The 23,098-nt window shown below is 45.4% G+C and overlaps 2 protein-coding genes across 2 annotated transcripts in view; one reads left to right on the forward strand and one right to left on the reverse strand.

Annotated features, from left to right (window-relative positions):
- Positions 1 to 2,250: 2,250 nt before the first annotated feature.
- LOC136652475 (vomeronasal type-2 receptor 26-like) overlaps positions 2,251 to 23,098 on the forward strand; it is a 77,045-nt gene continuing 56,197 nt past the window's right edge. The window contains exons 1-3 of the mRNA XM_066629418.1: positions 2,251 to 2,457; positions 3,350 to 3,523; positions 6,559 to 6,685. Of these exons, the coding sequence (XP_066485515.1) occupies positions 2,251 to 2,457; positions 3,350 to 3,523; positions 6,559 to 6,685 (508 nt within the window). The remainder of the gene's footprint in view (positions 2,458 to 3,349; positions 3,524 to 6,558; positions 6,686 to 23,098) is intronic.
- On the reverse strand, positions 18,744 to 21,739 carry LOC136651180 (vomeronasal type-2 receptor 26-like). The gene is made up of 4 exons (XM_066627370.1): positions 21,674 to 21,739; positions 21,119 to 21,245; positions 19,856 to 20,752; positions 18,744 to 18,835 (listed from the first exon to the last, which is right to left on the reverse strand). The coding sequence occupies exons 1-4, from the start codon at positions 21,737 to 21,739 to the stop codon at positions 18,744 to 18,746; spliced, it is 1,182 nt and encodes a 393-aa protein (XP_066483467.1).

Raw genomic sequence — 23,098 nt, forward strand, 5'->3', positions numbered from 1 at the left:
CAGAATGAAACACACTTGCAAAACATGGCAAAGATTTCATAAGTCATACAGTTTCCTATAAATGCTCTTTGCACCACTGAAATATGCTATGATTCAGTACACTCAGCCTATCGGTCTTGTTTAGTGCAATATGATGTATGCTTCTAGTTACCACCACTGTGGGGTTTGACTTGCAATGCCTTAAGATGCTGTTCTTGCTACTGCTGCTGCTGTTCCTGCCTCAGGCCATCAGCAAGACCTTGCAAGGACCCTGCAGAGCAACAACTCACAGATATACAGATGATTATTTCAAGCCGGGAGACCTTGTGATTGGTGCAATAGCATCTTTGCGCACAGGAATATATCCAGAAGAAACCTTCAAGAACTTACCTTTGGGCATCAGTGATCATTTTTTTCAGTAAGTATATATCACATGTAGGTTGAACAAAGTGCAATCACCTGAATTCCGAGGTGTATTAACCCAGCATAGATGTCAAGTAATTTGTTAAGGAATAATATATTCACTCCCATGTGAATCACAGCCAAACAGGCAAACTATTACAGATAGTCTGTGCAACCATGGAACACAGGCATGTTGAGACTGTGGTGTCTTACAAAACGTTTAGTGGTGTCACCATATGCCCATTTTATAGATTAGCTTGTGTTTGCAACAATACAAAAGAGCTTTCTAGCCCACAATGTTTGTCATGTGTAAAGGGAATCAGGGCTGTTTTCATCTGAATCCTGTGATTTACCATCACCACCAACACTACCTTATTTCTTCACCAAAGCATCCCAAAATGTCCTTGTGGGCAGCATGAAAGGGATCAGTGGCAGAGATAGCCTGAAGATCTGAGGCTGCCAGTTCAAAATAGCCGGAAGTACCCGAGAACTGACGACACGCTGATATACTGATGAGCTGAGCCTCGGTGGCAGAGAGGAGTTGCCGTCAAGTGGAGCATGGGAGGCGAAGGGCCAGAGAGAGACCAGACTGGGAAGGAATCCAGCTGGAACGAGGAGTTTTATGAAAGACTAGAACTATTCAATTGTAAAAATCCCTACAGGGGCTTAGAACAGCCTGCCTATGTAAACCGCCTTGGATTAAAGTATGAGGACCAAAGAAAGTCGGTATATAAATACCTGTATAAATAAATAAATAAATAAATAAAATAGCTTGGGGTGCTTCAGGTCTTCCTGAGTCAGGATGGCTTGTTGAGGCTGTAGTGAGTTGTATAGGATGGACAGACCTTTCTGTTTCTGTTCCATTAGAACTTAACTTTCCCTTTCATTTATATTCTGTCTTCCACTTTAAAAAAAAGAGTGCATCAGGATGGCTTGGTGAACCTGCAGTGGGTTGTATAGGATGGACATAACTTTCTGTTTCTGTTCAGTGAGAACATAACTTTCCCCTTTGATTTCTATCCTGTCTTCCAATAAACGAACAAATAAAAGCCCACCACAGATTTCGTTAGCAAAGTCTGCATATTTTTCTGCAAGGAATCTATACTCATGTCTGTAACTCATTAAATCTGGGGAGCAAAAGAGGTTCTGGGAAATTCAGCAAAAGGGGAATCTGGTAGGCTTCATAGTTGTGGACTGTGTACACTGTGAAGCAATATGATAAGATACTTAATGGTGAATTTCACATACAGTGGTCACATCTCAATCCCTATGAGACTATCAAACTCTTTCATATTTGAAGTCCATGGAGATGTGTAAGCTTGGCTTCCATTACCCAACAAATAATCCATGTCAATCAGGAATGAGCAACAGAAGATGTTCCTAGTAGGTTTTCACCAATGATGTGGTGTAATACATTTTTGTTATACAAGTCATCAGACAGAAGTAATCTAAGTAAAAAGGTCTTCAACCCACTAGAGAAGAGGGAGGGCGTTTCTTTATTCCAAAGAGGAATTCAAAGAGCAAAGACATGCCACAAAGTATTGTCTTCAATTTATTGTTAAGTGTGTAGCTCACTTTTCCTGGAGATTTTCTACAAGGGGAATGTGATCAAGTGAAAGCAGCATGAGACAAGGATGGCAACGTTTTGGCAATAGTTAAGGAGCAAGCTGTTCCAATTTCCACTACTGTTCATCATTTTCCAGCAACCCACCCCAAACCACAGGATGTTCAGCAAGTGTTCTAAATGTAGAAAAAGACATCAAAATCTACTACTTTCATTGTAGGCCAGTGATAAAGAACTTCCAGCATTCCTTGGCCTTTGCATTTGCAGTTGATGAGATTAACAAGGATTCAGCCCTTCTGCCCAACATGACCCTGGGGTTCCAGATCTATGACAACTTCTTCCATCCAAGATTAAATTATGATATCGCCATGTCCCTCCTGTCTGCGCACAAAGAAAGCTTCCCCAATTTTAGGTGTGGAAGGCAACCCAAGATGCCAGCCATAGTTGGAGGGCTTCGCTCTGATGCGGCCATCCAGTTAGCCACCATGTTAAGTCTTTACAAATTCCCACAGGTAGGACTGTGTACAAAGTCAGCTTCCAAATTAACCCAGAGAATGTTTATCCTGCCTTTCAGTGCCTAGTCTCAACCATGTTAGCAAATCTCAGCGTGTTTGAGGGTTCCTGCCAGTAGTTTTGAGAGAATGATAAATCTTGCTTCTAGCACAAAACAAGAAGTTCACTATGTTCTTTCCTGGAAATGATGTGCATCTGGTTCTCCCGTCAAAATCCATGGAAACAAAACCCACTGGAGCTTTGCTCCACCAGATCCAGAGCCTTTGTGTAGGGCTCACCACCCAACATGGAGGCTCTTGATTCTCCACTGACCTTTGGGAGAATCAAGTAGCCCCATTGTGCTTTACCTGGGGGAAGGGCGTGAAAGTCCCCTTCTCCCGAGGATCCGGCGGTGGCTGCCTGAAGTGCACTGGATGCGGTGGCAGCCATTTTTGGCACCACTGCAGCCCTGTGCTCTGGGCATCTCAGGATTGGGCTGTGTATCAGTTGGGTGGTTTAGCCAGAATTGGGCTGTCAGGAGATTTTGAATTGCAGCCTTAACTGAACTCCCCCATCTGCAATATGAGGATGATAATATAGTCGATGATTACAATATTGCTTCAATACTGGTGATATGATACATCTGATGTACTTGGAATTCCTAGAAATCTTTTGTTTGTTATTTTTATCTTTTATCTTATTTTTACTTTTGATCTTTCGTCATTATATTCAGGCTGATACAGGTGGATTCCTTGAATGCACATCAGTATTTTGTCTATCCCAGAATTCTGACTGCCACAATGTCAGTGAGTCTTGCTGTCTTTTGTAAATCCATATTATGGAATCGCCCTCGGTCTGCAAGTATTCCAATCTTTTTCATAGCTCTAACCACATTGTTTTGTTCCTGTTCAGCTCAGTTATGCCTCTGTTCATCAAGGGCTGAGCGACAAAAGTAAGTTCCCTTTTTTCTACCAAATGGTGCCCAATGAAGCTTCTCAGTACGAAGGGATTGTCAAGTTGCTCAAACATTTCCGGTGGACGTGGATTGGTCTTGTCGCTTCCGATGATGACAGCGGGGAAGAGTTTGTACGCAGACTGGAACCCCTGCTCAGCAGCAGTGGCATCTGTGTTGCCTTCACAAAGAAGGCACCATTAGCCACACGTTCCTCGGGTCAAACTTCAAACATGATAACTTCAAAGGGAAATATCCTGATAGCTCTTGGTATGATGAAAGTCAATGTGTTGGTTGCATATGGGGACACTTACTCCTTGCAAAACTTACAAATACTGCTATACAGTTATGAGGTTTTTCTTAAGAAACACTATGCAAACAAACCCATAGAGAAGGTTTGGATCACAACAGCGCTGTGGGACATCACTTCAAAGATTTTTTGGGATGACTGGAATGTCAAATACTTCCACGGCTCCTTGTCTGTGTCAATCCACAAAAACAAAGTGCCAGGATTTCGACACTTTCTCCAGTCATATAATCCTTTTGAGCATCGAAACAGTTTCTTTATGCAACAATTATGGAAAATTGCATTTAGGTGTAAAAATCCCAAATCTCAGCACTGCATAGGAGGGGCAAAGCTGGAGAGTCTCCCCGGGACTGTGTTTGAAATGAGCATGTCTGGCCAGAGCTACGGTATCTACAATGGAGTCTATGCCTTGGCACATGCCTTACATGCCATTCACTCACAAGCACGGGCAGCTATGCCACGAACAGCAAGACTGGATCTTCAGACAATGCAGCCATGGAAGGTAATGTCAGAAGTTTACCGCCCAATCCTATCTTGCCAGTGGCAGGTCTCTACACTTTTCACAGTCTTCTGTTTTTGCAAAATGGCTGTCACTGGTGCATATAGCATTCTGTCAGCCATTTTCAGAGGACTCCCGAGCACTTTCTGAACACTGCTGAAAGTGCTCCAACCCTACTGAGGGACCCCACCATGCCTGCTGGAGAAAGTAAGGCAGACATGGGGGGAGGAAGATGAATCTGAGTGGGAAGACTTGTGAAAGCTAGTGCAGGCCCAAGGAGATTCATTGGGGAGTGAGAGGCTTGCAGTGGAGTAAGGGAAAATAATTCCACTTCCCCTTCAAAGCCTCCTAATCCGTTCTTCTCTGCTGGATTCAGAACACACCGTTTCGTGCGGCTGCATCGGTGGACATGGGACAATAGGGTTGGGCTCTTATCTCAATATATGTGCTGAACCTAAGGCATACACATGGAGATAGCATTTTGTTCTGTTCCACGTATGATTTTGTAAGTGCATATGGAAAAAATTGTACACCAATAAATTGATGACAATGTTATGTGTGACTTTTTTTTCTGTGTGTTGCGGAAGCACAAAACTCAGTCAGGATTCCGTTTGATTTTGTGTGTGCAAGAATCTTGTATGTTGGTTTCTCCCCATGCAGAATAACTTAGCAAGGAAAGCATGCAACCCTGGTACACTGAATATAGGAAGCTCTCTTTATCTGGCAATCTTTCCATGCCTTCCAGTTCTTTGTCATCTTTTTCCAGTCCTGACGTTTTGCCTTCCTTTCTAGCTTCACCCATTTCTGAGTAAAGTCCATTTCAACAACAGTGCTGGAGAAGAGGTGTTTTTTAATGAACATATGGAATTGTCCAGTGGATATGACATTCTTAACTTGATCAGTTTCCCAAATAAGTCTTTCATTCAACCAAGAGTTGGAAGGATTAATGCTCAATGTTCTTCAAACCAACAACTGATTATTAAGAACGATGACATCACATGGCCTAGAAGATTCAACCAGGTATGTATACCATATTTTAGATGGTTTGTTCATCTCTTTCCAGCAAACTACCAAACTAAACCCATATGTTATTATTTAAGATAGACTATTTCAGAGAGACACATTTCAAGCACTGGTGACTTGGGTTTTTTTAACGGAGCATTACTATATCAGCAAGTTTCCGATGAGGAATGCACCCTGACAAGGTAATGTCAGGGTAGTCAAGGTACCATGTACAACAGAGGGTCCACACAACCAGATGTTGCCAAATCCACCAATATTGGTTGGTAGTGGTGTTGGAATGATTTGGTTGAAAGACTTGTTCTGTTTCTGAGCCTGGCAGTCATCTACAAATGGAAGCATCTCCCAGATGCCTCTGCAGAGTTTACGAGGGGTTTCCTGTTTCCCACTGGGGAGAGTGAAGAAAACAGTCTTCATTCACAGTTGGTATTCTCTGATCCTCTCTGACATCATATCCCTGGGTCTATGACAATCGTATATCGAAGTTGCAATAGCTTGTAATATTTCTTAAGATATTTTCATCACTGATCTGTACTTGGATGTCAAGAGAAGTAATTGTTAATGGAAAGGTGAATGGGATTTTCGTTGTGAATACCATATATGAATCATGCTTGGACAGCAATGGTGCTGAGGTTTTTTTTCCTTGATTAAACTATGGAAAACATTTCTTAAGTCCCTATCCTAACTGGTCTTTGCAATGTCATAAAGGCATGTCTGACAGCATACGTGCATTTTTGACACTGCAGACCATGTGATGCCAGTGGCCATTTTGGTGACACCACCAGAAATGATGGCAGCGGCCCTGGCATGTTGCCACAGAGGGTGGCCTGCACTGAAGCAGGTAAGCTGTCGTGAAAGGCAGGCGATGGAATGGGTGGGGGGCAGAAAAGGGTGAGGATGGGAATGGAGGAGTTTCTTGATGGGGAGGGCAAAGCTGGATCACAGTGGCACCAGCATGCACCAGGATCTTATCCCTCTTCCATCCCCTCTCCCTTTTCCTCCTCGGTTCTGCACCAGCTAAATGTCATAAAAGACTGGGGTAAAAGAGACTGTTTGGGGTAAAAGAGACTTACCTGAAGGTAAGGGAACAAAAGTTATTATACCTTCAGGTGACCTCCAGAACTGCCCCCTCTGCGGGATGCAGCATGTGCTCCATTGCACAGCCACACTGGTGGTGGGGGGCTTAGTTAGGTTTGTGCTGTTAGTATCTTAGGTTCAGATATTTGCCAATTTTGGGGGACACACACACATAGATTAAAATATAGACATTCAGGGCAGGCTGTCTAGAAATGAATCAATTAAAAAGTACAATAAATATCATCCCCTTATATTTTTTTTTTCAGACTTTGCCTGAGTCTCTGTGCACTGAGAGATGCCACCCTGGATACAGCAGAAAAGCTAAAGAGGGAAAACCGTTTTGCTGCTTTGACTGTTCGCAATGCCCAGAAGGGACTATTTCAAACCAAACAGGTAGGTGATGCAGCCAGAGATTTTCATCAATAAGCCAGAATCCTGGTTACACTCAGTAAGTCTAGATTCAGGTCATGCTACGTTTGCTTAGGATGATACCAAGAGAAGCATCAAGCCCACAAATCTTTGAGTTAAATATTTCTCTTCCTTCCCCCATGCCCTTCTCTCTTCGGGACCAAACAAACCGCTACCTAGCACCTGCTGAGAACCCCCTTGAAACACCTTCCCTTGGGAAAGTGCTTTTCAGATCAATCCTATCCAGGACTGAGCCTCTGTGTGAAAATGGTTTTCAAGAGTGCAAATGAGTTGTAAAATGGACTTCAGTGCAGCATGCAGCATGCTCCACTGAAGTCCATTTTGAGCATGCTGCCACAATTGGCGGCAGGGCAGGAGGCCCACTGCCAGACCAGGAAGGGTGAGTTCGACAGTGATGGGGACAGAATGGGGCATGCGGGGAGAAGGATGAAGGAGTTGCCAGAGGGGGCAGAGGGCAGAGATGGAGGCAGACTGGGGGAGGGATTGGCAGTACTCATATGCGCCCATACCTAGTCCCTTTCCATCACCATTACACACATGGACTTATACCTGCAAAATAGCAGGTGTAGACTTGAGGAGTCCCATGGCAGTGGTGGAGACTTTCCCAAGGGTACATGAGTTCACTTACCACAAGAAGAGCTCTCCAACAGCCCCCCCTCCCCGATGCAGCACATTCTGTCTTGGTACAGCTGTATTGGAGTGGGGGGTGGATAATTCAGAAGGGCAAGTGGATAGGTAATCTTGGTCATTGGCTCCACTTTTGCACCTTCTGTGTCCTACAGGCAATCAAATACCGTCTTGTCTCATAATAATTATCAAATGGCAATTTCTTTGGGGTGGGCAACAAATCAATGGTAGGACAATCCTGCTAGAGCATCATAAACGCTCAGTGGACTGTGTTTGACCATTAAGGTTACAGATTGTATAGACATGTCAATAAGAAAACTGCTCTCTTTCAGATGCATCGCTGTGTGATGTGTGCCCAGCAGATGAGTATCCAGACAAGAACAACTACCAATGTATCCCTAAAGTTATATCTTTCCTAGCTGCTGATGAACTTTTAGGGGTCAGTTTGGCATCCACTGCACTTGCTTTTGCCCTGCTCACAGCCCTGGTGTTTGGAACTTTTGTCAAGTATCGAGACACTCCCATCGTCAGAGCCAACAACCGAGATTTCACCTACCTCCTGCTCATCTCCCTCTTGCTCTGCTTCCTTTGCTCCTTGATGTTCACTGGAAGACCCAACAGGATGACCTGCCTCCTTCAACAAGTTGCTTTTGGAAATGCCTTTTCTCTTGCACTGTCTTGTGTTTTGGCCAAAACATTCACTGTGGTTCTGGCATTCACAGCCACAAATCCAGGGAACAAGATGAGGAAATGGGTGGGGAAAAGGCTGTCAAACTGTGTTATCCTTTCTTGCTCTCTGATTCAAATTGGCATCTGTGCCAGCTGGCTAAGCACTTCTCCCCCATTTCCTGATCTTGATATGTTCTCACAACCAGAGCAGATCATAGTGAAATGCAATGAGGGCTCAAGTTCCATGTTTTACACTGTCTTGGGCTACATGGGCTTTCAGGCCATTGTCAGCTTCACTGTGGCCTTCTTAGCCAGAAAGCTCCCTGACACTTTCAATGAGGCCAAGTTCATCACCTTCAGCATGCTGGTCTTTTGCAGTGTTTGGGTCACCTTTGTTCCATCCTATCTGAGCACCACAGGCAAGTACATGGTGGCCGTGGAGATCTTCTCCATTTTGGCTTCTAGTGCTGGATTATTGGTTTGTATTTTTGCCCCTAAAATGTATATCATTTTGCTGAAGCCAAAGGTGAACACCAGGGAACAGTTCTTTAAGAAAAAGGGTTCTGTGCGGTAACTTCTTGTTCAGTGATATGCATTTCTTTGCATCTGATTGCAAAGGATTTCTAAGGAGTCAATAATATGATGTTCTGTCTTTGTAGAGCTCAGTGATTTCATTGTGAAAATAAAAGAGATACCTAAGAGTAAATCATTTTGAAAAATAAATCAGGTGATAGCATTGACATTTTATCCACACTGATGTAACTGTGTGTGTTTAAGCCCATTCTATTGGGCCTGTAAGCTGGTAGAATGAATGTTCAACCGGTATAGACCACAGTGGCAAACCTCCCCTGCCCTACACCCTGGGGCAAAGGTCCACGATGGCGCCCCCTGCAGAATGTAGCCAACCCCTGCACGCAAATCTGCTTCCCCGCTTACCTGGAGTGCACAATGCCTTGCGCAACTCCAGGACGTGTCGAGAAAGCCTCCTGAAGTTTCCCTGATGCTCTAAACTGTACTTCCAGCATTTGCCACATCAAGTAAATGCGAGGTCTGCCACTGGTAGACCGCCTTATGGCATTAGTGAAATGCACTCCAGCAGCACCCAAATAAATTGCTTTGCCTTATAGATGGACTGCACCTGCTTTGGGGGACACAAATTCTTCTTTCTAAATCCTCTCCTAGGAATCAATTATGATCCAGATTGGGTTGCGAATGTCATGTCTCTACTTATTCACTATGATGTGATGGGGGACCTTAGAGGAGGCCTGCAGGAAGCATTGCAGAAAGACACTGGGAACCATACAATGGTCCATGGGTTTTGCTCATGCTGGATGCTGTTCCTTTTTGCTGCAACTAGAAAGTGAATCCTGAGGCTTATTTATCCTTTGTCACAGGATTCTTCAGGTATCCCCTATCCCTGCAGAATGTAATTGCTGATATCCTTCTGATGAGGCAGCTGTAGGATCCTTTGAAAGCCTATTTCACAACCTTCTCTCTGATCATGGAAAATGGTAGAGTTTGGGTTGTCCATTGTTGGGAAGACAGTACTGGAATGTTTGAGTGGTCCATAATCTGGTCAAGGAGATAGAAATGGGTAGTGGAAGGGGTTTGTGTGCTATAGTGTTGCTTCAAGCATCAGGCCCCCTCCCCCCAACTTACTCGATACTATGACTCAGTACTGTGAGGGCCAGCTGCTGGCAGAACTTGCATCGTGCCAGCAGCAGCTGCTGACAGCATGTGCTGTCAGGCTACCAGTGGGGAGGCTGGAGGGACTTCCTATGTGCTGGCAGTTGGCCAAAGATCTACCAGTTAAGGTAGGCTGACAGGGGAGGGGGCAGGACAGAACAGGGGAGGGCTGGGCAGAATGGTGTGATGACAGGGACAGGAAGGAGGGTGAAGTGGGCACAAGAAGGTGCTGAGTTTGGCAGTAGTTCAAGTTGATGCATGGCAGCTGCTGGCACTTACCCCAGGGCAAGGAAACAAATGTTCCCTTACCCCATGGAGACATCAATACATGTCACTCCCCAGCAGGATACAGTGGAAGCTGTGTTGGCACCTCTGCATTGCCACAGGATTAGGCTCCCCCCCTCCCCAGTCCACTACTGGTTCATTAGTCTCCATTTTTGTGTTCCTCCAAAACCACAAACATCACCACCCAGCAAAGAAGTTTCCCAAAAGCTGTTATTGTGTTAATGGTTCTCAGGGATGAGGCTGAAGAACAGGGCTGTATTCACAACAAACACAGGCATAGCTACATACTGCTAGACTTACATCACAGTCCTTTGCATATCTAGTCAGAAGTAAATCACATTAGGTCAATGGAACTTACTTCTAGGTAAGTGTGTCTAGGATTGCAGCACAATGAAGTTAATTTATTGGGATGAGTTTACAGGATGCAGCACCTGACCCATTGGTGCAGTTGCATGCAGGGGGGGAGACTTATATTAGATCAGGCGGTAAATTTTGTTTTATAAATTTATTCCTATACTCCCACTGGCACTGGCCATTGGTGTGCCATTCTAGCCATTGGTGTGCCTTTTTTTCAAAACTTCTTAGATCCACCTCCAGTTGTTTCAGATTCTCCTGATAGAAAATCAGTGAACAGTGTTGCAATTGGGAGGCTGTGGTGTTCTGAGAGACCAATGCACAGCAACATGGGTCTTCCAGCATCCCCTCTGTGGTTCTCTCAGCTCCATTAAATGTTCTGGTGGTAGGAACTCAGGAATCTCATCACCTGTGTGATGGTGTTCTCTGCAAAAGACAGAGAGATAACTGGAGCAACAACATCCAGCTCTAAGAGGGCTCTTTTCTATCCATTTATTTGTATCCATGGATTAGCTCAGTTCTCTTGTATTAAGTTCAAATAAAATCATTTCAGAATAATGTACAGATAACATTACACAACTCCGAAGCTAGGATGCATAAATCTGTGTGGGAAGGATGTTGAAATTGCAAGTGTTCCTTCATATTTAGTGGATATGTCTCAAAGCAGATTTTTTTTTTTTTTTTTGGGGGGGGGGAAATGTTGGCATGATTGTTCTTGGAATATAAGATTCTAAACACTCCACATTTTCTCTCATTCAGATTGTCATATAGTTATGTGCTATATGAACCATCATTCGAATCTTTAACAAAACTAAGATTCTTGTAGGTCAGTGGTTCTCAAACTGGTGGGTCATGACCCACCAGTTCATGTAACGCTTCCCCTGTCCCTTTAAAGCATGGGGGAAGGGGGGAGGCAGTGAGGCAATCCCCAGGATCACTTAGCTAAGGGGTGTGTGATAGGGGGGCTTTACTTACTTTTAACTTACTATTTACTTACTTACACTTACTATTAACTAGGTAGGGCAGCTAGAGTCTGCAGGAAGTGTGGGGAGCCCTTTGCAGCCCTTCACAAGGCTCCCCAAGGCTTGGAATGTTCAGTAAAAGTGGGTGCAAAGTACCTCCTGCAAAATGTTCCTAGCTTTGGGGAGCCCTACAGAGGGCTGCGCTGGGATCCCCGCACCTCCTGCATCCTTCTGCAGTCCTACCTAGTTAAAAGTAAGTGAAAAGCACCCTCTTGTCCCCCCCCCAAGTGAAGCGATCCTGGGAATTGCATCGCTGCCCTAGCCCCTCCCCTGCAAACACTAACTGAGGGAGTAAAGTTCCCTCAAAGTTTGAGAAACGCTGTTGTAGGTAATAAATATACTAGATCCTCCCACTTTAAAATCTTGAGTTCTTAAAAACGGAAGAACTGAAGAAATATCCTAACTGGACTATGCATGGCACCGTTTCTAATTGCCTGATCTCCTTTTATGAACTTTTAAAAGAGATAATTTGACATTATAAGGTAATTTTGCTTTATATGAAAACATGTCGATTATAAAAAAGTCTTAATATTGACTTATTGTTTTCTCTATAATACAGTGCATTGCATAACTATAGTTTCATGTACTGAAACAAAGATTGTCAGTACCGATGCTGTGATGAGAGAGAGAGAAAGGGAACTGGAAGCTGAAACAATTCCTAATGGTTCTTTATAGGAGAGGAAGTGGATAACTCTGGGAAAGCACTGATCTCGTTCTTGGTTGCTATATTGATCATTAGGGCATTTCTCACAATGATCCATATCTAGAAGAAAAATAAAGCAGAATTGGAAAAGTTAACAATAAATGAATTATATGGGAAAACCAAATGTATTTATAATCTCTACCAAATGGAAGTGATGGAACAATAATTTTGCAGGGGGGAAAAAGAAGAGAAATATTATAATATAGATGCAACATTTTTTTTCCCCTTTTAAAGATTTTGCTCATGAATTTTGGGATTCATTGCTGCTAGCAGTGTGGAATTTTAACTTTGTGCTCAAGAGTTGTCTGTACTGGCAGACTGGAAGGAATGGGGACCCCCCCTAGATACTTTTCATAGGACTTGCTTCTTCGAGAGGATGAGAGGAAATCAGATCCCCATCAAAAGGTGGATTCACAGGAATTTATTAAGAAGAATATTATTATTAAGAATATTTTTATTCCACTTTTCAAGAAAAAAGTTCAAGTGGTTTAGAGAGAAAATCAATAACTAAGGGCCCAATCCTGTTCAACTTTCCAGCTCCGGTGTAGTCACAATGCAGCCCTGTGGTAATGGAACACATGTTCCCATACCTTGAGAAAGCCCCAGTGACTGCCCCTCCACCATAGGATTCAGTGCATACCCCACTGGTACAACTGCACCACCAGCACTGGAAAATTGGGTACAATTGGGCCCTAAATGGCTAAACTAATCAAACCATTAGTCTGGAATGGTTTCAGAAGCAGAAACCATGGTTCAGAAATGCCATGAAACTCTTCCAGAAACTGCTGGAAGAGCTTGGCTATTCTTACTACCAGTTACCCCTTTCTGACTGGCGGAAAGTGTGTTCTGCTTCTGCAACACTAGTGCCACTTGTGCTAGTGGCCCATAAGACTGATGTATTCACAATCCTATCTTGCGCTAGAACAGGCAGGCCAGGAGGCCTGCACTGTATCCAGCACAAGTTAGGGGCCCAAAGTGGCTCAGCCAGAGGTAAGGGAAAACTCCTCCCTTTACCCCCAGGTAAGCCATCACAGCCCCAATGGGTCTTCTTGCTTGCGCTACCTATGGAAGTGGTATAAATCAGAGGAGAGTGGAGTGGCTTGCAGCCTCTCCACACTGTTCAGGGAAAGGGGGTTGGGATCCAGCATAACTGCTGGATCCCAGCCCCACCTCCCACTCCCCGCCTGCCCACCCCTGGGACTGCCCTCTGCCTGCCCTTCCCCTACCTGGAACACCTCCCTCCCACCTCCTCCCTGCCCACCCCAGACCCTTGTGTTGGCCAAGCTTGGTCAACTCAACCCTCCCTGTCAGAGTCGGTGCGGAGGTTAGATACAGCTTCCACGGGCCAGTGTGCGTCCCTGTGCCAGCCCAGCCAACTTTAGAGGAGGCACAAATGTGCTTTATGGCACACTTAGGATTGCACCCTAAGTCATGTAGAAACTCTGCTAACTGGGCACCTTTTAAAGTGGTGTATTATATTTATAATATTTAGCAGGAGGAGAGTAACTGTCCTCTTTATCCGAGCATGGTGTCTTTTACAGTGGCTGCTGCTGGTGTCTCTTCTACACACTTTTTAGATTGTGAACCTTTGGGGACATTTACTGATTTATTTTGCTATGTAAACTTTTTTATGAACGACTTTTTGTTGAAAAATGTTATATTAATAATATTAACAACTATAATACAAATCTATTCAATCACTGCTTACCTGCCATGGTTGTGTCTCCTTCAAATCCAGACTGCCTCTTCTTCTGAACTTTCTGTACTGAGACCTATACGAGTACGTTTTCTCTAATGCATGTGCTACCATGTGAACTGCATTGTAGGTGCTATAGCTTGGGCCAGACATGCTCATTTCAAACACAGCTCCTGGGAGCAAATCCAACCGTTTCTCACCTCCACAGTTGCTTTCACTCTTCAAGGGGACAAGGTCAGAATAAAGAGCTCTGCACTGAAAGACTTTCCTGTTGAACTCCCGCATGAAACCATGATTATGGGAAGGCCAAAGATAAAAGTCCTGAAGATAATCCCGGAATTCTGGCACATCACTTGTGTGGCTTGTGAAAGAGAGAGCACCATGGAAGGGTTTCAGTAACCAGAGACCTCAAGAATCCACTGCAGTGAAATCCCACTGGACAGTCATGATCCAGACTTTTCCTATAAGAACCATTTGTCCAGCTTTGTGACTGAAATCCAGCCATACCGTTAAAGCCAAGAGGACATGGGAATCTCCATATACAACCACCACATTGCCTTTGCTCTGACAGAAAGTACTATTCACACTGACTATTTGATTCCACAAGTCTACATAAGGATCAGATATTGTTGTCACCATTGTTTGCATGAAAGCAACACAAAGGTCATGCTCAGTGAGCAATGCCGTAAGAGTCTGCACAAACTTTTCTCCATTGTCATCATCCGGGGCAATCAGGCCAATGCACTTCCATGTGAAATGCTGGAGTAAGTAGATGATTCCTTGATATTGTGAGGCTGCACTTGGGACCATGCCATACAAGAAAGGGAATTGGGATTTACAACTGAGGTGTGGCACCATAACTGAGCTCCATGGAAACAAATGGCAAACAAGAGGAATTATTCTGGAATTCTCATATTTGGGCCTCCCAGAAACTGTTAGCCATCTCCTATCTGGAGATTCTTCCGACTAAACTTAAAGAGACACTGAAGATCTGTTATGAGGTGTCTCATCTCATTGAATTGTATCCTAAAGAGTGCACACTGATATAATATAGAATTTTGCCCCTTTGCACAAACACATGAAGAAGAAACTGTGTAACTACACAACAATGAGGAGCTGACAGTGCCATGTGTGGCACTGTGTGCAACACATGCATAATACAAAAACCAAATAAGGATTCCTTTGGCAAGTCTGTGTGCAAGACCTTTGCACAATCTCTTCCTTGTTTGCAAGTCACCTTATTTAAACTGAAAGACAATGTGTGTGTGTGTGTGTGGGGGGGAATCTTATTTTTTTTATTTATTTTTGTCTAAAGTGCATCCATGCTTTTCCAAGTGAATCAAGTCATATGCTCTGCAGAGGGAGGATTTAACATTTTCCTGCCCCATGATTTTACTAGTATAAATCTGACCCCTTGCATTCGGCTATTTGCCGCGTAAGGGAGAATTTACAATTGACTGTTCTCTAATAGGAACAGCAGTTTAGTGGACAGAATGATTGAAACAGGGGCAAAAAGAATTAAGAAAATGGTTCCCGAACCCCAACATTGCTGCCTTGTTCCAGTTGCTCTCATTTCTGTCCCCAGGGAATACACATTGTAAAGTTTGGATTATAACTGGGCCAAGTTCATTGAACCAATGACAATTAAGGAACTCTGTAAACACTGTAGTGGATCCAAGCTCCAGACCCTCCAGCATCAGTCTTGGAATAGATGTCATGGTACTCTATATTCTCTCATTGAGTGTGTGCCCCCCCCCCCCACTCAAGGTTGTAGATGATTCCAAATTTGCTCTGTAATGGGACTGAGGAAGCAGAGTTGCCAGATAGTATTTGGAATCAGCTTTGGGATCCATGCCCAAATGTTGGGCATGAATGTTGGATTCAGGCAACATCCTCAAGCCAGGCAGCCTCTTACAGTCAATTTCGGGTTCCCCATTATTCTTTGTTTGCATTGCAGTGTGCACACCAAATACCTGCGCCTACACTCTACAGCTGCCAGTTAGGACCAACCTGTCTAATAGTGCCACACCCTAAGAACAGTCTGGGGTGGGCAAAATAAGAAAGGCGGTATGTAAATACCTGTATAAATAAAATAAATAAAATCACTTTTCACCAGAATCCAATCAGATGAAAAGGAGTCATTTCCACCTGGTTCCATATGGTGACAAGGAAACCTCTCACAATTCTGCCACATGGTCGATTGACAGGCTCAAGGCACAGTGCAGAGGTCTAGTCAAGATAGCTGATGGCCTGGGTCTACGCATTCCAGTGCAAAGACTCAGTGGAATACCAGAACTCTGACCTTGCTTTGTGTGAGAAAGTAACTGAGCAAAGACATGTTGGCCTTTAAGATGGCAGAAGAAAGTTAGTAGGTGAGGGTGGGGGTTTCTAGAATTTTTCTTGAAAAAGGAACGAGCTTAGGGCCCAATCCTATCCAACCTGAGCATCAGTGCTGGGCTCCTGCTCTGGTACTGGGTGTCATAAACATGTCGTAAGACACATCCACGGTACCCGGAGAGGAGGGACCACCGGTACAGGGCCGGCACCAGTCAGCGCTGAGCCTCAACGCTGCATGGAGGGCTGGCCCACACTCCTGCTATGCTGGGCAGTGGCAGGTATTTTTGGGGTGGGAGGGAATAAATGGCCCAGGAGGGGGGTAGGACTGACGGAGCTCTGCTTCTCTGTATCCAGCCTCCATGTCGGGCTGCCCAACACAGAGGCTTTCAAGTCTGCGCCAGCAAAATAGTCAGTTTGGAAAATGATTCTGTAATTATTCAGACAACAATCCAACAACAGTTGATTTTAAAATGTGCTTAATTTTCCAATCAGTGGTAACCTTTGTGTGTCATCATAGAAGAATGTTTGAAAATAAAAGTGGAGTGAGATTGCCATTCAAAGGATCACTTCCTCCGGGAAAAGGATACCTTCTCAAGGAGGAATTTCCCGTGGAGAAAGGGAAACTTTGGCTGCAGGCCACATCATTTTAGATATATCCATGGAGATACGGCTTGTCAAAGTTGTGCCACAGACATAGCAGAAACAAATCAAATATGAGGAAATAGAAAAAATAGAGCTAGAAATCGAGAATAATTTCCCAGAAACGCTCATGAAAAAATTTGTACATTTTCACCTTTTAAAAAATTCAATCACTATGAGGTAAGTAAAACTGTATTAAAAATAAATAAAAAGATATGCCAAGATAACACTAACATTCACCCAGAGCATTCATAAAAGTCTGGAAACTTATGTCCTTTCTATAGCCATTCTCTCCCAGTGTTCCTACCTGTGGTATCTTGTAGATGCTGACAAGGTTTAATATTTGGATGGAGTTTTCAGTGTCAAGTCCCCCAACAATGGCCAATACTTTTCTATTCCTTGTATCACAGTTGTAATTGGTGTTAATAATACCTCCTATGGTGAGCAACTGTAGTGTGCCAGAATAGGTCATCCTTTGTATACAGAAGTTGTCAATTATGCAAAAACCCAGAGTGATATTGGGTAAAAGTTCAGGATTATTGTTGATCTCAATAAAGGCAAACTCAAAGGCCAGGATGTGCTGGAAGTTCTTTGGTAAGATCCTGCAATGTGAATCGCATGGAAAGTTCTAAGATTTCATCTGAAATGTAAACCCATCTGCTTAGAGAGCGGGAAAAATGTGAGACTTGCTTTAAGAGCTGCTTCTTAACACAACAGGAAGAGATAACAAGAATGAAGAGCTTCCGTTTCCCAGAAACTTGCCAGTGATGTTCTCAAGTTCCTAATCCCAAATCTTGAGTCAAGTCTCAAGTTTGTACCCTCATGTTGAGATTCAAGTCCTTGCTCCAAATTCTTGAGTCAAGTCTTGAGGGGTAAGTTATATAACTATTCTCTATACATGCAAATCTATATAACAGTACATGTGTGCTGGTGGATGCATTTGCACCGTATACATTTTTATCCAAATATATCTGAAGGCCAAATCAAAAATAATCTGCATTGCTCACAGAACCAATAAATACTTACCGCATACTGGATATTTCAAGGTCCGCAGGTAACTCCTGAAAGGTTTGTAAGTCAAAGGAGACAAAACGCAGGGAAAAAATACCACCAATAAAATCATCCCCAATCCCAACATATTCACGGAGCAGAAAGTCTGTTTTTGATGCACAGTTAGGTGTCAGAGTTCTTTGGACGGTGTAAGGTGCTTCCCCGGGTGTCACCCCGGGCCTGCTGTGGGGCTTATGTGCCAACTTCAGTCTGCATTGCGCATCTTGTTATGAGGTGATGCTGTTTAAGGCTTATAGCCTGGTATTGCTCTTTGGGGCTGTCCGCCCTAGCGAGGTATTATCCGTTTCTAAAGTCACCCCCGGGGACAGGGCCTTGCGATGGGGCGATTGTCAGTTGGGTGTTAACCATGTTTCTCTGTTTTTAAGGTGTTCTAAGACCGACCAGTGAGGTAAGGGCCAGTGGGTCCACCTGAAAAGAGGTGCCGATGTGGATATCTGCCCGGTTCAGGCGGTTGTGGACTACCGCCACGTGGCGCCCTGGGGGGACGGGCCATTTTTTCAGCATCAGAATCCCTCCCCCCTGACAGTGTATCAGTTCAGGGAGGTTTTTAATGTAGCTTTGCAAAGGTTTGGAATGGCAGCCGAGCAGTTCGGCCTGCATTCCTTTAGAATCGGTGCCGCATTGACGGCAGCCAGGTTGGGCTTCCGTGCCGGAGCTATCCAGAGGATCGGGCAATGGCACTTGGGCGCCTTTAAATATTATGTTCGCTGAGGCCTGCCGGTTTGCCGGGCCTGAGTTTGTCAGGTTCCCCCAATGGTTGGGGGGGCATGTTGACTGGCATCACCAGCCTTGGTGTTAATATGGAGGGAGGGGTTGGAGTCCCTGGTTGTGTTGCCTAATGGCATCTTGTTGCGTTCCAGTGTTAGTGGCTTATGTTAATTTTTCTGTTGCAGGTCTTTGTTGGTCGACTCCTATGAGGGTCCTGATCTGCGGTCACTCAATTATCTTTTGGGCCCGGAAGAGGGCGATGGCCGGCAGCTTCGGCTCCCAGTTGGAACTGGGAGGCCTGGCCAGTGTCACCTGGGCTGCCAGAAGGGGCATGCGCTGGGAACAGTTCATGCCATTGCGGCTTAATTATCTGGCATGGCATCCCCATCCCAAGGTAATCATGGTACACTTAGGGGAGCATGACCTGGGCCAGAGGACTTCAATGTCGTTGAGGCTCCAGGCCCGCAGGGAGTTCTCATTGCTTAGAAGTTGGTTCCCGGGGATTGCTATCCTTCGTTCCAATCTCCTCCCCCGGCGTGTTTGGCGCAGGGCGCGGAGCGTCCAGAGAATAGATGTCACCAGGAAAAGAGTGAACGCTTACCTGGGGAGGGTAGTAGTTGAGCAGGGCGGGGCAGTGATCCAACACCCTGCTATTGGGTTCAGGCAGCCTGCCCTGTTCCACAGCAATGGGGTGCACCTGTCACCAGTCGGCAATGACTTGTTTTTATCCAACCTGCAGCAGGGCTTGAAGGATTTCATCCTTGTGGGGAGCGGGGAGGACAAGCGCATGGCTGTGCTCCCCTGTGGCAGGATACATGCGGAGCTGGGTAGGTAGGTATCTGGCTCAGTGTCCATCCAAGGCAGCAGGGGGAGGGGTGATTCTGAACCGCTCCCATGATGCCTGACCGGCTCCAGGAGGCAGGCAGGCAAGCCTCTTGCCTGAACTGTCAGGCCAGTGAGGCTCTGTCTACTGGTCTGAAGTCCGGCTGCCTTCCCCCCTTTGGGGGTGGCGTTGAAAGGCCTAGGCTGTCTATTGACAGCTGGGGCCTCGAGCCAGGCGGTACGCCCAATGGGATTGCAGGGGGAGGTAGACGGTTAGGACCGTTTCCCCCATATTGCCCTGCACGCTTATATGTTATTGTTATTGCCCCGCTGCAGTAAAGACTTAATAAAGTGGCCCATTATCATCCAAGCTGAAGTCTGGTCAATTTATTTGTGGGTATGGGGGTAAAGGGACAATTAAAAATGTGATATGCTGTGATGCAGCATTCATACTATATGGAAACATATATAGAGAAATGCAAAACAACCATCATCTTAGAATCCAATTTAATTACTTCTTTTCTCTGTTAGCAGCTGCTTGGAGTTGAGATCTGGTTTTAGAACAATTACATAGCATTTAGGGAGAAAAATACAAATCAGGAGGCCAGTGTTGGAGGCCAAGATGGCAAAGACCTCCACGGCCACCACATCTTTCCCTTTGGTGCTCAGGTAAGCAGGAATGAAGGAGATCCACACACTGCAGAAGACCAGCATGCTGAAGGTGATGAATTTGGCTTCATTGAAAGTATCTGGCAGTTTTCGGGCAAGGAAAGCGACTGTGAAGCTGGTGAGGGCCAGAAAACCAACATAGCCCAGGACAGAATAGAGCATGATGATCGACCCTTCATTACACTCCACTATGATGTGCTCAGTCTGGGAGTGCATGTCAACATCTGGAAAAGGAGGAGAGGTGGACAGCCATACAGTGCAGATCCCCACTTGAATGAGGGAACAGGAAAGGACAATCGAGTGGGCCACCTTTTTCCCCAGCCATTTCCTCATCCTGTTCCCTGGCTGGGTGGCCATGAAGGCCAGGACCACAGTGATGGTTTTTGCCAGAACAGAAGAAACAGCCACAGAGAAAATGATGCCAAAAGCCGATTGTCGGAGAAGGCAGGACACCTTGCTAGGTTTTCCGAGGAAGAGCAGGGAGGAAAGGTAGCAAAGCAGGATGGAGGTGAGAAGAATGCAGGTGAGGTTTTGATTGTTGGCTTTGACAATGGGAGTGTTCCAGTTCTTTAAAAAGATCAGTATCACCATAACTGTTATTGCTGTGAAGGAAAAAGCAATAGAAACCAAACCAATTCCTAAGGGTTCCTCGTAGTTTAGGAAGACTGTCTGTTTGGGGATACATTGATTTTGGTTCTTGTTTGGGTACTGGTCTTCTGGGCATTTGACACAATGAGCTGCATCTGAAAAGGACAAAGAGAGTGTCAGTAGCTGTATGAATCTAGAAGAATGATGGAAGTTTGAAAGCAAACATTGGATAAGAATTCCTCATTTTCCTGGTGAACAATGCTTAGTATCAGAGGAATGACAAAATGCAGCAAGTGACAGGCACCAGTGGAGTTAAGTGCACTAAACTGTTTAATGGACTGCCTCTGAAGTCTTTCATGAATCCTCCCATGTTAAAGTTGTAACCAGTTTCCCTTTAAGAATCCATGCATCATGATTTAAGTGTTTGGAGAAGAACAGACCATGCCTAGGAATATATTATGGTGTTAGGGTGGACAAATATTTGCAAATATTTCCTGGAAATTCAGGACACTGTCAATCACCTGTCTGGTTAGATATCATGTCATCTGGACACAAAGTACAATCATAGCAACAGATTGCTTTCCCTTCTCGAACCGTCTTGCTGTGTCCGACACGGCAGCTCTCAACACAGGTTGAACCAGGCGGATTCTAAGAAGAAAGAATGGGAAGAAACACTGAAGCAAACATTAGATGCCAACCACCACGACCATCCTTCTCTTTCAGTGCACTTCAGCTGATCAAGAACAGGAGATCAACTTGATCCTGACCAGCAACAGTGAACTCCCCTGTTGCCAGTGACCTGCTATAGACTCCTGTGGTATTTGACTTCAGGGAGAGTCGGTAGAGAGATTTGTTTTTCCTACTGGGATTCAAACCAGTTCAGAGCACAGTCCAAAGAAGTAGGAAATGCACCAGGATTTGGTTTTAATCCCAAAGTGCCTTTCTGCTAGCAGAAAACTCAGCGTGCTTTTATTTCATCAGGGAATTGGCAATTGCACTGGCATTCCTGGCCCCTGTGCTGCCCGGGGCCAGGATCACAGAATGTTGCCCCTTCCCCACCGGTTGCCACCCCTTACCATCGCATTCAGGCCGCACGTGGTCTCCTCTGGCCCTCTGGAAGTCTTATAAGGGCTTTTAAACATAATGACTTTTAGCTATCTAAAAGTCAAACCCCAGCTATCCATCTATTTATAAGGGCTTTTAAACATAATGACTTTTAGCTATGTAAAAGTCAAACCCCAGCTATCTATTTGATATTTTTCTCAATATAGGTCAGGAGTCGGCAGCCTACGCATGCGGCTCTTTCAGCTGTCTGCTGTGGCTCCTCCGGGTGAAAGTGGCAAAGGGGGTAACAGAAGGCCCGCATTGGTTTCCCCGCATTGGTTTCCCTTTTCAATTTTGCCTGCTCTGCAGGCTTAAGCTCCCTGCTTTTTCCTTCCCCAACTCTCCAGCAAGATGTCCTCCTCCTCAGCCATTGCGAACCCTTGCAGCCCGCCTTTCCCTGAGCAGGTCCCCACTCAGTGCAAGGAGAGGCTTTTCCTCCACAGCAGAGGAGACATCCTGTGTGTCTACTCAGTAGTAAGCCCCATTACGGCGGATGAAGCTTACTTCCAGGAAAGGGTGCCTGGGATGGCAGTCTTGGAGCCTGCTCCTATGCGTGTCTACTCAGTTGTAAGCCCCATTACAGCAGATGAAGCTTACTCCCAGGAAAGGGAGCCTGGGATGGCGGCCTTGGAGCCTGCTTATGGCCAAGCGCAAGGGCGGGTGAGTGGGAGCCCGCGCAGGTCTTTTTGAGAGTAAGCCCCGATGTAGTCCCTGGGTACTCCAAGGAAGGTGTGGAGGGCTGTAGCCTCAGCCTCCTCTTGTGCAGGTCTATTCACAAGTGAGCCCCACTGTAGTCAGTGGGGCTTCCTCCCAGGAAGGTGTGGAGAGCTGCAGCCTCAGCCCCCCTCCTATGCAGGTCTACTCACAAGTAGTCAGTGAGGCTTCCTCCCAGGAAAGTGTGGAGAGGACTGCAACCTGAGAGCTCCAACCAACTTGTCTGCTCAGAAGTCCCATTGTAGCCAATGGGGCTTACTCCCAGGATAGTGTGGAGAGGATTGCAGCCTGAGTGAGGGAGGGCAGGCAAGCAGGCAGGCAGGGCAGAAGCAGACCTGCCCCCCCTTCTTCTCTTCCCCACCTCTGGAGTCTATGTCCTTTTTTCCTTCCAGCAGAGTGCCTCTGGAAGGTGGAGGGAGTTCTTTTGTATCTATCTAAGAAAAGCAGGTGTCATAACCACCACATGTATTGAAATCCTGGAAGATCTGGTGAGGAGGTAGATGTGGTGTCAGCAGTGGCCCCTTTAAGGGTAAGGCCTGGGCATCCAGCAGAGTGTGCTGCACAGCTGCAGCCACTTGAAGGCAATAGGGCCCTCAGGGATATAACAGGCACCTGAGGAAGGGGGTGTGGGTTGTAGAAGGAGTGCAGGTTGGAGGTAGGAGAGGAGAATGACTGACTTGGCT

The sequence above is a fragment of the Tiliqua scincoides genome, chromosome 5, assembly GCF_035046505.1.
Source record: "Tiliqua scincoides isolate rTilSci1 chromosome 5, rTilSci1.hap2, whole genome shotgun sequence".
Lineage (NCBI taxonomy): Eukaryota > Metazoa > Chordata > Lepidosauria > Squamata > Scincidae > Tiliqua > Tiliqua scincoides.

What these genes read in the sequence shown, in the direction of transcription:
- LOC136651180 (XM_066627370.1), bottom strand. Translation starts at nt 21,739, where the DNA reads ATGTTTAAAAGCCCTTATAAGACTTCCAGAGGGCCAGAGGAGACCACG. An exon ending in CGTGCGGCCTGAATGCGATG is followed by an intron (nt 21,246 to 21,673) that starts GTAAGGGGTGGC and finishes CTTTCTTCTTAG; the next exon opens with AATCCGCCTGGTTCAACCTG. An exon ending in CATGATATCTAACCAGACAG is followed by an intron (nt 20,753 to 21,118) that starts GTGATTGACAGT and finishes TGTCCTTTTCAG; the next exon opens with ATGCAGCTCATTGTGTCAAA.